Source organism: Momordica charantia (assembly GCF_013281855.1).
Source record: "Momordica charantia cultivar OHB3-1 chromosome 10 unlocalized genomic scaffold, Mcharantia_2.0 BLBB01000010.1, whole genome shotgun sequence".
Lineage (NCBI taxonomy): Eukaryota > Viridiplantae > Streptophyta > Magnoliopsida > Cucurbitales > Cucurbitaceae > Momordica > Momordica charantia.
This window is the reverse complement of record NW_028275158.1, coordinates 8,936,304-8,950,838: the sequence shown is the minus strand read 5'-3', so window position 1 is coordinate 8,950,838 and position 14,535 is coordinate 8,936,304. Positions and strand designations below refer to the sequence as shown.

General features: G+C 36.6%; 1 protein-coding gene across 7 annotated transcripts; it reads left to right on the top strand.

Moving 5' to 3' along the window:
- Positions 1-4,725: 4,725 nt before the first annotated feature.
- Positions 4,726-14,265, top strand: LOC111012905 (Pseudouridine synthase family protein). Of its 7 annotated transcripts, none has more exons than XR_015788435.1 (9): positions 4,733-5,472; positions 5,712-5,855; positions 6,124-6,357; positions 6,518-6,720; positions 11,440-11,518; positions 11,864-12,039; positions 12,411-12,513; positions 13,237-13,318; positions 13,822-14,265. XR_015788435.1 is itself a non-coding variant. In XM_088118953.1 (8 exons), the coding sequence occupies exons 1-8, from the start codon at positions 5,140-5,142 to the stop codon at positions 13,249-13,251; spliced, it is 1,287 nt and encodes a 428-aa protein (XP_087975079.1). In that variant the 5' UTR covers positions 4,733-5,139; the 3' UTR covers positions 13,252-14,265. The 7 variants fall into 7 exon arrangements, 3 of the variants coding, with proteins under 3 accessions (XP_087975080.1, XP_022142906.1, XP_087975079.1); XR_015788434.1 differs by having other exon boundaries at positions 4,734-5,472; positions 13,831-14,265; XR_015788436.1 differs by lacking the exon at positions 11,864-12,039 and having other exon boundaries at positions 4,730-5,472; positions 13,831-14,265.
- The last annotated feature ends 270 nt before the right edge of the window (positions 14,266-14,535 follow it).

Below are 14,535 nucleotides of genomic sequence, written 5' to 3'. Positions count from 1 at the left end.
CAACATATTCACCAATTTTTATCCTAAACCTGATTGCTCATTCAAGCAATTTAAAAAATCAATTTTAAAAGAAAACTAGTCCCTGTGGAGACGAACTTGGAATATTTCCAGATTATTACTTGTGACAGTGTGCACTTGCACTTACCCTCTAGCTATTAAGCTGAGGCGCAACAAGTTTTATAATCATGTTTCAACACAAAAAATACAACGACTATTAAACCAACCTAGGCGAATCATTTTTCAACAACAACTTTCTACTACATAGCAAATAAGTTTTGGTGGTTCTTAAGGGCTGGCGGCAAGTTTTCCAGTTGTAACTCTGGTGCCACACCTATTGTATTTGTGAACTTTTTGAGGCTCTCCGGCCAAAAGGTATTTGTATAGTTTGTCGGCATTAGAACAAATTTCGGAGGCTTGATGGTGAATTCGACAAAGTCTTTTGGTAAAACTCAATCCTCTTCATCGCCCAGTTGGTAGATTGGTTCGGCATACACAGTAATTAGCGTCTTCAATCTATACTTGGAGGAATACAACGTTTACCTATTAACATTCCGATGCATGGCTCAATAACAACATGAGAGCATGGAATCTAGTAGTAGTCAAACTACTTACATGTACAAGTCTTACCGTTACACGCACTTTACTACTACCATCGTGTACCTTAAACTCGTAATTATCAATTGATATAATGGTATGTCACTGAGCCTGGTTCACAGCTTCTTTAAGAATGTCTTCAACATAATCATGAGAACGGATGCTGTTGTGGATGTGTATGTCCACTGTTCATAAAACCACAGTTGTAGAAGAGCCCGACAATGTTCGTGCAGTGCAGTGACCGATAAAGCTCGTGCATTCATAACTACTGCATTCATGGACTTTGCAATGTTAGTTGTCATTTGGCTGAACATTAATCTTGGTTGATATACACGTGCCCATTTATCGAACTAGATGTCTTCTAGATACTTTTGCACATCGAGAATCCCACAAATTGTTTCCAATAGTGCCAGAAGGTCAATTTCTTAAATGCCTTGGCGACTTAAAGGTACAACTTCTCTGCTTGTCCTGATTCTTAAACTTATCATTCAAATTCATCTGTACATGATGCATGCAAGTGAAATGTTTTGCAGTGGGAAAGACCGTAGCTACCGAGTTATTAATGGTTTGGTGCTGGTCGGACACGAAAACAAATTTGTCTATCGCTCTAATTTAACTCTTCACTCATTCCAAGAACCAAGTCCGTGAGTTGTCTGTTTCCCTTTCTACGATTCCAAATGCGAGTGAATATATTTGATTATTACCATCAATAAAAGAATTAATTAGTATCACACATTGTATTTTTCCTTCAGATGTGCACCGTCAATGACAAGTACTGAGCGTATGCAACTTCTAAACCCCCAGATAGAGCAGCCTAGGGCCATGAATGCATATTGAAAATATTTATCATCTTCAGCTTTAAGTTAAAATTGTGCTTACGTTCACAGATTTCAATGCCTCATCATATTTACGTAGAAGAGTATAAGACTTCTTCGGTGATCCCATTAGTAGGTCCAAGGCTACTTCTCTCGCATGCCACGCCTTTTCATACCAGATGTTAATGTCATAGTTTCTACTCATGTCATTAACAATATCCTTTGGCCTATAACGACGGCTTATATCCTCAAAGTTGGACTTTGTAATCTGAAACCACCATACAATTTCAAGCTAGTCGATGGTCATGTTTCATACTTCACGTATGCAATTGTGCATACCAAAGAACTTAGAGATAAGGAAGGTATCTGAACTAGAAATTCTTCGTACCACATAGGCTTCAGTTGCATCCATTCTCAGAGCATCCGACAGTCAACAAAATTTTCATAGATTTCTTCACGCGAAATTCAAAATTCAATCTATTGCGAACACCGAGGATTTGAATTGCAATTTTACCTTCGATCGGAAAGTACTCCCTACCACAATGTCGTCCGATAACAAACCAAGTTTATCACTTGTCCTAGTGATATCTCTCGAGCAAGAAGCTGGAATAGTTGTACAACACGCGTTCGTACTTACCGTGTGCATTTCAGTTAGATGTATAGAAGATGGAGTAGCTACGTCTACTAGCTCTACCTCCTCCTCATCATCAATCTCAACATCATTCTCAAACTCAGTATCGGGGTTCTCAAACTTCGTATCATCAGGCTCAGTATAATCAATCTCATAATTATCCCCAGCATTATCTTTAACCTCGTACTCCACATCATTCTCATTATCCTCATCCCATTGACCATAATAGTTTGGTTCATAATCACCTAAGTTGCATGGGACCACATTGTTTGTGAACAGGGTTATGAACGAGACAAAACACGAGGGAGCAGCATAGGAACATTTTGCTCTAACTGGTTAGGAAATAAATGAAATGCTTCGGTTCCTGGAATTATGCGATTCTGTGAAGTGCTACCACTATCGTGTATTTCCTTCGATACAACAGATACGTACTCTAAAACTTTAGAGGGATGTGGAAGGCCTGTTAAAAAAATCTAAGGCTGTAGTCATAAGAAATATAATACTTTGGTACTTGGTACTGCAACTTGAATTTATATAAATAATGTATTACGATGTTGAACTAGTCAGGATCTATTCGGGTGAGCCTAAATATCGCACTTATGAGCTCATCATATGTTATACTATGGTCTACATCCAAACCTCCCATAATTCTACCTACGTAGACAGATTGTGGTTCATTCCACTGACCACTGTAACTAACAAAGAGGCGAGACATCCTGCATAACAAATCAAAACAACAACATTAAAAAAAAATTAAAACAATATATAAAATTATATATCAGAAGCCGGGCAAGAATTCCGCAAAATTCGTGTGAAGTTCTTGTGGGCGAAAATAAAAACTTCCACTGAGTTGCTAAAAATCTACAAAACTGAGGCGAAAATACTTAGAACTTCAACCGAGTTTCATAAAAAAATGCAGAATTTATGACCAACAAAGATACGCTCTATCTTTCCTTAAAAATAAAATAAAATAAAACAAAGATGCACTCTGTGCATGAATATAAAGTCGAAAACACATAACATTGTTTCTAAAAGAAATAGCACCTACCTCGTTAGAGTGAAAAATATATTCAGCCACAAACAACCTAAGTGCTCAGATGGGAGGGTGACTTTGAATGTAAACAAACGTAGTAGTACACTTTTTTAAAGTACAATATTCTTTTTGTTGTCTGAAAGCTAAGTACAAAATACACTGGTAGGAACTTAATACTTTCATAGGTATGGTTTGTTGAACACTAAATGTTTGGGCGAGTTAGGTGTTTGCATTAATTAAAGAGTGGATTGTATTAATCAATACCTCAGTCGGGTATCAAACCACAGTCGGGAATTTAAAGGTAAGGTAACTTTAATTCTAGCCCATAAACAACTTTATGCGGTTATTTTAACAAAATATGGCTGGAAATATGTCGAACTCGCCCGTGGTCCATCACTTACTTTTACGTTATGAATTCTAAATCAGTAGTAGTTATGTACATTTACTTCCATTAACGTGTCAAAAAACTTTGTTTTAGGTTAGAAAAAAATAAAAGATAATATCTTCGGAGGACTGTTTTAGAAAATTATTTACACAAATGTCTAAAATTTTCTAATTTTACACTTTTAGGTTCCTGCCTATAGGATTTTATTTTAATTTCGATTTTATCCTTATTTATTCCATTTACATTTATTATAGATATTCGTTTTTTTGAAATATAAAAGATTTAATTCCATAAATTATTACCATAATCCTTTAATTATTGTGGGCCCATACTAATTTTCAACCAAAATCCCTTGATTCACTCCTTCAAAACTTTAATTTACTCCTTCAAAAAGATTTATTTTCCCCCAATTCACTCCCACACTTGTGCTCAATCTTCAAGGACAATTCAAAATCATATAAACATCTTTTGAAGTCTCAACAAACATATATCCGCATATTGAAAATCACAGTATTATCCACTTATATATCCGCATATATACATTCAAAATCACTATAGTATATATTTGCACATCTGCATATATACAAGTTGAGTTATAAGATATATCCGCATACATACATTCAAAATCACTATAGTATATATCCGCATATATACAAGTTGAGTTATAAGATATATCCTAATCAAATCACTATACTATATATCCTCACATATACAATATTTCACACGAAATCAGAAAATTGAAAACATCCGTTGGAATGCAAACCTTTCAATCTGGAGATGAACTGCTATGGCGACTGAGAAAAATGGAGGCGACCGGAGATGAAGGCAGGCAGACGTCGGTTGGAGACGAAGGTTTATAGAAACGACCGGAGAATAAGAACCAACGGAAATCTCCTTTCGAAGGTGGTCGGAGATGAATACTCTTGCGACAAAGAAAAGCGGAGCCGAATGGAGGAAGGCACAACAACAGACGATCGGAGAAGAGGAACGGAGGGTTGGAGGAAGGAAAACCGACGATCGAAGGAAGAAAAGAAAAACGAGGAAGAAGAAAAGGGTGGATTTCGATAATTTTTTGGGTTTTGAGATTTTTTAATTTTGGAAAGTATATTAACTATTTTAATAATTATTTAATATTGATATAGATGCCTGCCTATAGGATGGTACTGCCTCAGTAAGAAGTTCGTGAGGTACTGCCGGCAGATCCTGGAAATTATTATCTAAGTGGCACATCTATCTTTTGCTCCTCTCTATAGGTATGTGCTTTAGCCCTGATTGTCTAATTTAATACTAAAAGAGAAAGAGATTCGTCTTGCTTATGTGCTTGCTTATTGGATTGAGTGCGCGGTAGATGCTTCCGACCGAACCGCTGTTTGCTTCACCAAAGATGCTGTTTTATTCCTATAGTAATTTGTGTTATGGTACATCTGATCGATCGGATTGTTTCTTGTATGCATTATTTGAGCACACTTAAACTAAAACTTATTTTTAGCGGAAATCAGTCAATTTCCCATTTCCCAGTACCCCTTCTTCTCGGCCAACAGACCTCCGCGAACGGCGACTCCTCTGCAGCCGCAGCCCCTCCCTTCGACGTTGTTCGAACTCCACTGCAGCAACCCCCTTGTGCGGCGTTCCCCCGGCGTGGTGGCGACCAGACCTTCGACGCTCAAGCTGCACCCGGAGAATGATTTCCGTTTGCTCAGTTAGAGCAATTCAAGCTGCACCTTCTATTCAGCTGTTTTTCCCTCGGAACCGTGGAAGAATCACTTCTAACGTTCATCGAATAGCCACCAATCACTCCACTAGATGCTCGGATTACGATGAATGTGGTGAAGCTCACTCCGAACGGATAACCAATTACGCCGGAATGAGGCTTGAAGAGATCGTGGACGTAAACTCCGGAAAAATTCGTCTGGATTCTTGGATATCTTGCCGTATTAACGGCATTAGTAGGGCTCGTGTGCAGTCAAGTATTAGGGCGGGACTAGTTACAGTCAATGGCCGAGTTATCGATAAGGTACCGACGTTTTAGCTTATACTCCCAAACAAATGATAGATTTTATGACTCGTCTAGTATCTCTTTGTTTTTGTTCTTTTAGCTTCTTTCAGCTCATTCGCTATTCCTATCCCGTGGTCTGGAATCTGGGTGGTGAATTATTTTTGGCTCTAAATTCCCTGTTTTTGTTCTATACTTGAGTTTTTAGTTTGTACATTCATTTACAATTTTTGGTATGTTTTCTATTGATACTCGAGCAGGTTTCTCATAATATAAAAGCTGGGGATATGATCAATTGTACAATTTCCGAGTTGCAACCGTTAAGAGCCAAACCCGAAGATATTGATTTGGATATAGTTTATGAAGATGAACATGTTTTAGTTGTAAACAAACCTGCGCATATGGTAACGATTCAAAAGACATTATGTTTCAAGTTCGATATTATTTGCATAGTTGCTTCCTACGCTGGGCAAATTATTGCATATTTGTGAATGGAAAACATCAATACTGCTGGATAAAATTCAACAGCTCGTGTCTGAAGTTTTACAAAAGATTGAATTTTTCATTCCTCTGCATTTAGATCCGTTGTCAGCATCTTGATTACTTGTAATCAAGTTTGTCTAAATCCTTTCTACTTTCCAGTTTATGATAGTGCCTTTTTCCATGATTCAGGTTGTTCATCCAGCACCTGGGAATGCAACAGGAACACTAGTAAATGCGATTCTTAACCACTGCAGTCTTCCAATGGTTGCAACATCAAATGGGGAACTGTCGGATATGGATATTTCTGATGATGAGTTCAGTTCCAATGAGATTTTATCTTCTAGAGCTTCTGAGGCACCTATTCGTCCCGGCATTGTGCATAGGTTGGATAAAGGCACTAGTGGATTGCTTGTTGTTGCCAAGGTGATTTACTCTCTAGTCTCCTCTTTTAGGCTTCCTGGCTGCCGCTTATCATAGGATAAAAGCAAACAATTCTTGTTTGGTGCTCTATAATTTTGCAGCTTTAAAGCAATTCTTTTTCTTACCATGTCTAACTCCTAAGGTTGTTGCATTCGAATCACAGGATGAACATTCCCATGCTCACTTATCTGCTCAATTCAAGCAACACTCTATTGAGAGAGTTTATATCAGTCTCACATGTGGAGTTCCACCCTCAACTGCTGGACGTATTGAGGTACCAATTTGCCGTGATCCAAACAATCGTATTCGCATGAGTGCAGTACTGAGAACAAATAAAAATCCACATGCAAAGTATGCTGCTAGTAGGTAATTTGTTTTTCTTCATCAATAATTGTCATATGGAAAGCAATTATAAATTTAGCTCTTGAAATGTAGTCTTCCCCATGATAGGTTTGGGTGTCCTATTGTAGAGGAATTGGATGTATGGAACCACTTATTTATGCAAATATATAGGTTTTTTTTTTAAAATATCATGTAGGTTTAAAAACGTACCTGCAGTTAAACTAAATGAAGAGAAAATAACCAACTTTCTCATAAAATTAAGATTACAACTGGCTTCTAGCACATCAGAATTAGCAGTAAGTTGCACAAAGTTGCAACACTCTGGTAGGATTGATATTAGGATAGATTGGGAATATTATTAGAGTATTAAGGGTATAGTAGTAATTAGGTTAGGGAGTTTGGTTATAAATAAGGTGAGGGAAAATGATGAAGGTAGGCAATTAATGAGTATGGTTTAGGCTTGAGTAGGAATACTCAAGAGAGGGAGGGTCCAAGTACCTCGAATTACTTAGAAGTTGTTGTAGTTCTTATATCGTTCATCTCATTATTGTTTGGTTCTATCACACTCCTTGTGCAGACTTACTGTCAACAATACTCAGATACTAGATAATCTTTGAATTTACTTTTGGAAAGTACTTTTGGAAAGTACTTTAGTCAAAATATTAAGAGCTTGATCTTCATTCTGTATTCTTTGTAACTCAATTTCTTGAGTCAGGCACCTTTTCTTGGATAAGATGAAATGTGTTTTGTTTGAGCATAGAACACTTGATTTCCAGCCGACTTTTCAGTAAATAGGAATTGGGTAATTGAGAGATCTCTTTAATGAGTCTCTTGAGCCAAACACATTCTTGAGTAGCCATAGTGCCTTCCACATATCCATCTTCCACAAATTGAAAGAGCCACATGATTTTGATCGATTATTCTAGAAAATTGGCAACGGACATTACGTACATCTCCTTTTCCAATGACTGTTGGCTGCTAGAAGACTCACTGGCCGTAATTTTCCCCTGTTATTTGATCTCTCTCAGAAAAAACAGCTACTGTACAAGATTTGTGAAGCGAAGAGTTTGGAGGTTGGATCCTTAGCCCGAGAAGGAATTTGAAAGAAGCTGAAATTGAAGAATGGGTTGCCTCATCCCCCTCCTCACATCTGTTCACTTGTCTACTGCAGAAGACCAATGTCTTTGAAAACTAGAATCAAATGACACCTTTTCTATTAACTCACTTGAAGGGATCTTAAACAAAAGAGACTTAAATCCTCGCCCATGCTTTATGAAGCTTTTTGGAAGGATCCTTACCCCAAAAAGGTGTAATTATTTTTATGCGAGGTTAGTCACAAGTCCATCAACACAAGACAAGCTTCAACATAGAATTCCCTATATGGATTTATCTCCTCAATGGTGTTCGATGTGCAAGCCGCAAGGACAGCTCCGAATCTTAGCAGAATATTTTTGTCAATTGTTCTTTGCCACAATGTTCTGGAGATCTATCTTAGCTGATTTTGGTTGGTCTTGGCCCTACCTAATGATCCCAACTTTCTCCTTTGCACACGCCTTTGGCCCTCACAGAAATCCTTGTTGCCAGAATAATGTTGTAGCTCGAAGAAGGGGACAAGGAGAGATTTAATTCACGACTCCGTAATGAAATTATGAGATGCTCCACTGTCGATCAAAACTACTGCCCCTCGATTTTTAATTCTCCCTCTCAGCTTCATCGTCTTAGGAGAATCAAGCCGAACCATCGATTTCAAGGATAAGGTCACACCCCCTAGTCATATCTGTGGATTTGAGGGATTCTAGGATGACCTCTTCCTCGTGCTCGAGTTCTTCGTCTTTTGTAGTCGCTGGTTCCAGCGGCTCGTCGTCTTTGTCATTGAATATCAGACATTGCAACTCCTTTTTACACCTATGACTTGGAGTGAACTCATCACACTTGAAGCGGAGCCCTTTCTCGCGTTTGGCTTGTAATTCACTATTCGTTAGCAGCTTGAAGTTCCTAGAAATCCCTGTTTTAGGGTTTGCATCGCGATTGGGAGGTGGCAGATTTGGAGTCAGGCCAGTGCTTTGATTTGGATTTAGGTTAATGGCTTGTGTTGAGGATGAGTTTGACGAACTAGCGGCGGTCTTCGTTGGGCCAGCGAATCGAACACATTAATTCTCTTCTTTCTACTAGCAAAATCTTTCAATCAACAATTCACGAAACTCCTTCCAACTTGTGATCGACGTTCGACCTCCACTCACTTATGCCTTGACCGAGCTTCCTCTTCCAGGCAAAGTACGACTGCAGTGAGCTTGTCTTTTCTGGATAATTGATTCACCACGAAATATCGTTCCACATGGTGCAACATACCATCCAGATCTTCTCATCTTCTCGCTTGAAAATAGGTACATCTAATTCCTTAATCTTATGTCAAAGTCAAACAACGGTACATCTCGGGGTCCTACTGATTTCTCAGTGGTCTTAGCCCCAATATTTCCTTCTCGTTAGATTCCAAGTCTATCAGTTGTTTCCTCTTATCTGTGTGGGTGTGCTTTGAGGACTCCACTTCGTCATTGGTCTTTGACTGGCCTTCAAGTTTCCTTGCTATCATCTCAAATCCTTGCACCAGTTTGTTCCATCGCACTATTCATCTCTTCCTAGAATTGAGACAACCTTTGGTCGATCCTTTATTCTGTCCCAGCTTGCATCAGGGTGATTCTCTCCTCTAATTCGTTCACTGTAGCTTCCATTTTTCCCACCATTCCCAGAAAAGATGGCTTTGATACTAAAAATTGATAAGAACCAACTTTATTTATGCAAGGGAAAATTTGAGAGTTCCCGGCTCTCCCTCAAGCCTCAGCAAAAAGATACCAAAATGCATGAAAATTTGAGGTTGCATTTTTCTGTGGGTTTCTTATTCTTAATTCAAGACAAGGTCGCATAATGATGGTCATTGGTTTTGCCGCCTCGGTACAAAAATGTTTTAATAGGCCCGTTGCATACTCTTTAGTGAGACAATCAGACAATATCCATCCGGTCTTTCAATTTCAAGTCCAGGAAAATAGCTAGCTTCAACCAAGCTTCCCATTTCAAATCAAATGGATAATGAATCTCAAAATAAGTTATTTCATAATTGTTATCTCAAGTGATGACCATATCCTACACACAAAGAAGAAAAAATTATGCACATTGTGGCTGTTTTTAAAGACACAATGCCACAAAAAATAGGATATTACATGATCATACTATTCCAAATACATGGAGCTTGCTTGAGACCATATAATGCTTTCTCGAGTCAACATACATGATCAGGGAACTCTTTAGAAATAAGTCCCCATGGCTGCTCCATAAAAATGTCATGGTCCAACTCCCCCAAGTGAAGTACATTTTTCTCATCAATAGTTAAAATTTTTGTTGTGGAGTCTTTAGTCGAGTCAATTGTTCACTAAATTTCATGTTTCTTATGAATTGATTGGACATGTTCTCCTTTATTCTTGGTGTGCAAACATTTTATTGGTAGTCCAAGTTTTTTTCCACATCTTGTTTGAATGAAGAAAATTTGGAGAGCTTTCACTTTGGTGTTCTGAAAATATATCCAAGTGAATTGAGAAAAGTCATTCATAATAACCATCGCATAAATCATAATGTAAATTCATGTAGCTAAGCACCGATTTCTTTAAAAAGGAAACTAGTCAAAAGAAAAAGAATTACATTAAGAGTCTTTTATTGTCAAGGATCCTAGATAATGGAAATTTACAAAAAAGAAAAATTTGAAGAGAGCACTTAAAAAAGAGAGATATCGAAGTGAGCCACCCTCCAAACCTCCTCCTAGAAGTCCTCCACGCCCTTAAAAATTCTCCAATCTCTCTTGGTACTAATCTAGTTAATAGTCAAAATCATCACTTGCCATAGAAAATGCCGTTGTTTTGAGCTGAAATAATGCCAAAGATTTCAAGAAATTTTCCCTATGTTTCTGAATTAAAATAAGTATTTTGTGAAGAAAAAATATCATTTACAAATTAGGAAAGAACTAACAAAATAACGGTAATATAATTAGTGTGATAATAGATATAGACAAGGTCAACTACATTTACAAATAAAATCAACACTCCCTACAGACTGATGGAATAGATTGTTCAAGCTTGTTTACTGGATTGATTGTTTACATGGAGGCGTTGAGGTGGTTCTTTCAGAGACACTGTTGGGGTGGTGGCTTAAAGGGAAAATTTAGACTAAACTGTCCTTTGGACTGTATGAATAGAAAGGAATGGTAGAATTTTCAGCAAATATTTTTGTAGACTGTGGGAGATCATACGTTAAACTGAGGAGCCTCTTGGACCAAACGTCACACGAATTTGGATTGGATTGGGGTTCTTTTTGGATTCTCCCTTTTGATTCATCAGGAGGAGATGCCTTATCTTATGTATCCACTTCTATTGATGAAATCCCACGTGTTTCTTATTAAATAAAAATAAAATAAAAAGGATTCAACACTTCCCCCTCGAACTGTTTGCTATATATCTCTAATTTTCTCATACAATGAAATCAAGCAAAATTAGGAGAATGTAATCGGTGGGATTTTGATTTATAACCTCGTCCCATTCCTCGCTTTGGAAACATCAACATAAATTCAGAGATAACTGCATAAAAATCTTTTATCTCATTTTATTTTATATACTTAATTATTTTCTATGTATAGAAAATATTTATATAATATTAAGTTTTGTCCTTCCTAACACACTGAGGAAAACGAACGTTTCACAGGTACAAGGTTATTGAAATTTTAGCTCAAGGAGGTTCTTCATTGGTTGAGTGGAGATTAGAAACAGGCCGCACCCATCAGGTGCGTAGTGAAACTACGTGCCGCAACAAATTTATATTAAAGCCATAAAACAATACGTTTTGAAGCATAGATGATTTTGATTAACCACCATGTATAGATGAGCTCAATAACATATTGATGATACTGCCATTGTTTTCTAGTCACTGTGTGCATGCATACATTAAAGCACAATATAAAGAGTCGGAGTTGCATCTGGAACATTCAAACAATCACAGTTACCAATTCACACACTTGAAATTTCCACATGGGTTGCAGTTTCAGTTATTTTTTCTTTTAGAAAATTGAAAATTTGAAATGTAGTTCTTACTTTCTACTCAGTCTTAGGAGTGAATATTTGTGAAGTAGATCAGAGCACATGCAAAGTATATGGGAATACCCTTACTTGGAGACGAGGTCTATGGAGGGACCAAGAGCATGGCCTTGTCACTTCTGCGGACTAGAACATCATCTAGTTGTCACAGCCAACTTATGCAACTTGTTTCTGCATTAGAGAGGCCTTGCCTTCATGCTTTGACACTTGGGTTTGAAAACAAATCTTTAGCGCTCATTTGATTATGTTATTATTTTTTTTCAAATTTTTTTTTCCATTTTTGAGAATTAGATGCACTTGTTTCTTGTGACTCAGTTTTTAGAAGTATTTTTAATTTTTCTTTTTAGAAACAAAAAAATTGATTTCTCGTTTCCAATTTTTCAGATACCTTTATTATTTTCAACTCATAATTGTATCGTATTTTTAAAATTGAATTTTCGACTTCTTTTTTAAAAGTAAAGGTTTAGAGAATATGAAACAAGAATAATTATTTCAAAAGGAAACAAGAATGTTGTCAAATTATGCTGAGATTCTTCGTTTCTTCTGTAGACAACTGATGCAAGATCACTGAACAATTTGTAGGTTTATACATCCATACACGGGGGAGAACATACGATTTTCATGCCCACCTCCAACAGATTTTGCTGATATCTATAGTCAGCTTTGTGAAATTGGCACTAAAAAGGTATCTCTTAAATACTGATTCTTCTCAGTTTTTACTCAACCCAAGCTCTTTGCATGGTGATTGGTGATTTTACTTCATCCATCATAAAGAACTATATCAAGAATGGTCCAGGGGTTTTTCATGCACATATCCAACCTACTTTATAGCTAAACCTAGATAGCTAATATGTCTTTGTGCAATTTAGCAATATGTAATATATATTTCGTAAAAATTAAGAATGATATGATTGATCAAATAAAATATCTAAAGAGCGACAACAGAAATATTAAATTTCTCTCATCTTTATTCTTATTTATAGTATGAATGTAAATAGTTTATTGTATCACATTTATAGCTATGTCAGATTATTATACAAATAATATAATCGGATACAAAAGCTTAGTTTTAAATATTATAATAGAGACCAATTTTCTGAGCAATTTGAACTCTATACATCTCCAAGCGATTTTTGAACCTTCAACCTAGAATGAAGAGGTACACGTCTTATCATTGCGCTCAGCCCAAGTTGGCATCACCATTAAATTTCATATCTCATAGATTAATACTCTTGTAGGCACGATGCTGTATGGTGCACAACTGCACACTGAAACAACAGTAAACTTTACATCAATATTCAATATTGGATATTAAACAATGGTTGCTGCAATAGAATCTAGCTGGGAGATGTGGTTTTCGCGTTGTTCCAGTAAAACCAATAAAAGCCTGTTGTTTTGAAAATTGCAGGTTACCGAATCTTAATTGGGATCCTTCAATATGTGGCACGTACTCACATTGTCAAAGGACTCAAACCGGAAAGACTGTACAGGTATGCCTGGCCCTTGGTTTGTTATTAATTACATATATCTTTTCGTATACATAGTTCTTAAACTTTAAAAAGTTTTGGTCATGTTTGTAGATATTGAATTCTGCTGATCTTTAATTTTTTTTTGCTATCAACATAGATTGATGAGACACTAACCTGACTTGTATTTTGCTAACATAAGTCTAACTCAGTGGTAATTGACACTTTTTTTTGACCAAAAGATCATGAGTTTGAATCCTCCCACCCCCAATTATTGCACTAAACAAACATGACTTGCAATTCTTGAAATTTAGATCAAGACAAATGAATGAATGCTCTCTTCTTTCCGCCTATGTTTTACCATTTGCAACTCCACCTCTCTATGATGCAAGCATTGCTCTGCCGAACAGTCCATCCATCTCTTTTTGCATCCTATTTTTTTTGTTAATTATATGTTTGTGTCTGGGTTGGTGTGCTTTGCTCTGTGATTTTCTTTTGGAAATTCAACACCGAGAATTTGATTATAGTATGAACAGAGAGTCTCCCTAAAGCTCTATATCTCGATATTGAAATCGAGATGAAGCAGCAGCAACAATGGCACAAGCATTTGAAACCCTCAAAGCACATCCGGTATGCTCGAAGGTGCTTCTCCGGTCGAAGGAATCATTGCTGGTGTTGAACATTCGCCTGCTTGCCATGTGCAATGGAACCTCATGTTTCACTTAACATTCATGGTAAGCAACTATTGCAAATTTGCAATTAATCCATAGGAACGTGGTTGAAGATTCATCATCATTCAATTACAAATATACTTGAAAGACATCATTTCAGTAAAATAGAGACTACCCTGAGTGAACTCACATTGAAGAAGAGGGCGATCTCCTCTCTGTTAGATTGTTTATCTGATTTCAAAAAAATTATGTGATTTTTTAAAAATTATTTATTGAAATGAATTTGAATACTTATTTCAATGTTCTATTTTTTATTTTTATTTTTTGCATTATTTGGTGTATGAATGAAAGATTGTTAAATTGTCCGAGTATTTACTGTTTATCTCATTTCAATAATGTCTTTTGTCTGTTTCAGTAATTTATTAAACTAAACTTTTCTTCCCTTGGATTTCTTGATGCAATATTTCTTTTCTAAGTTGGACTCCAGATATTGAACTTAAATTTGGTGTTTCAAATGTTCTTATGATAAAAAGTATATTTAGTATTAAACAAGTTTGGTAAGTCTGGTTG

What these genes read in the sequence shown, in the direction of transcription:
- LOC111012905 (XM_088118953.1), top strand. Translation starts at nt 5,140, where the DNA reads ATGATTTCCGTTTGCTCAGTTAGAGCAATTCAAGCTGCACCTTCTATT. An exon ending in GCAAAGTATGCTGCTAGTAG is followed by an intron (nt 6,721 to 11,439) that starts GTAATTTGTTTT and finishes AACGTTTCACAG; the next exon opens with GTACAAGGTTATTGAAATTT. An exon ending in AAACAGGCCGCACCCATCAG is followed by an intron (nt 11,519 to 11,863) that starts GTGCGTAGTGAA and finishes TTTGTGAAGTAG; the next exon opens with ATCAGAGCACATGCAAAGTA.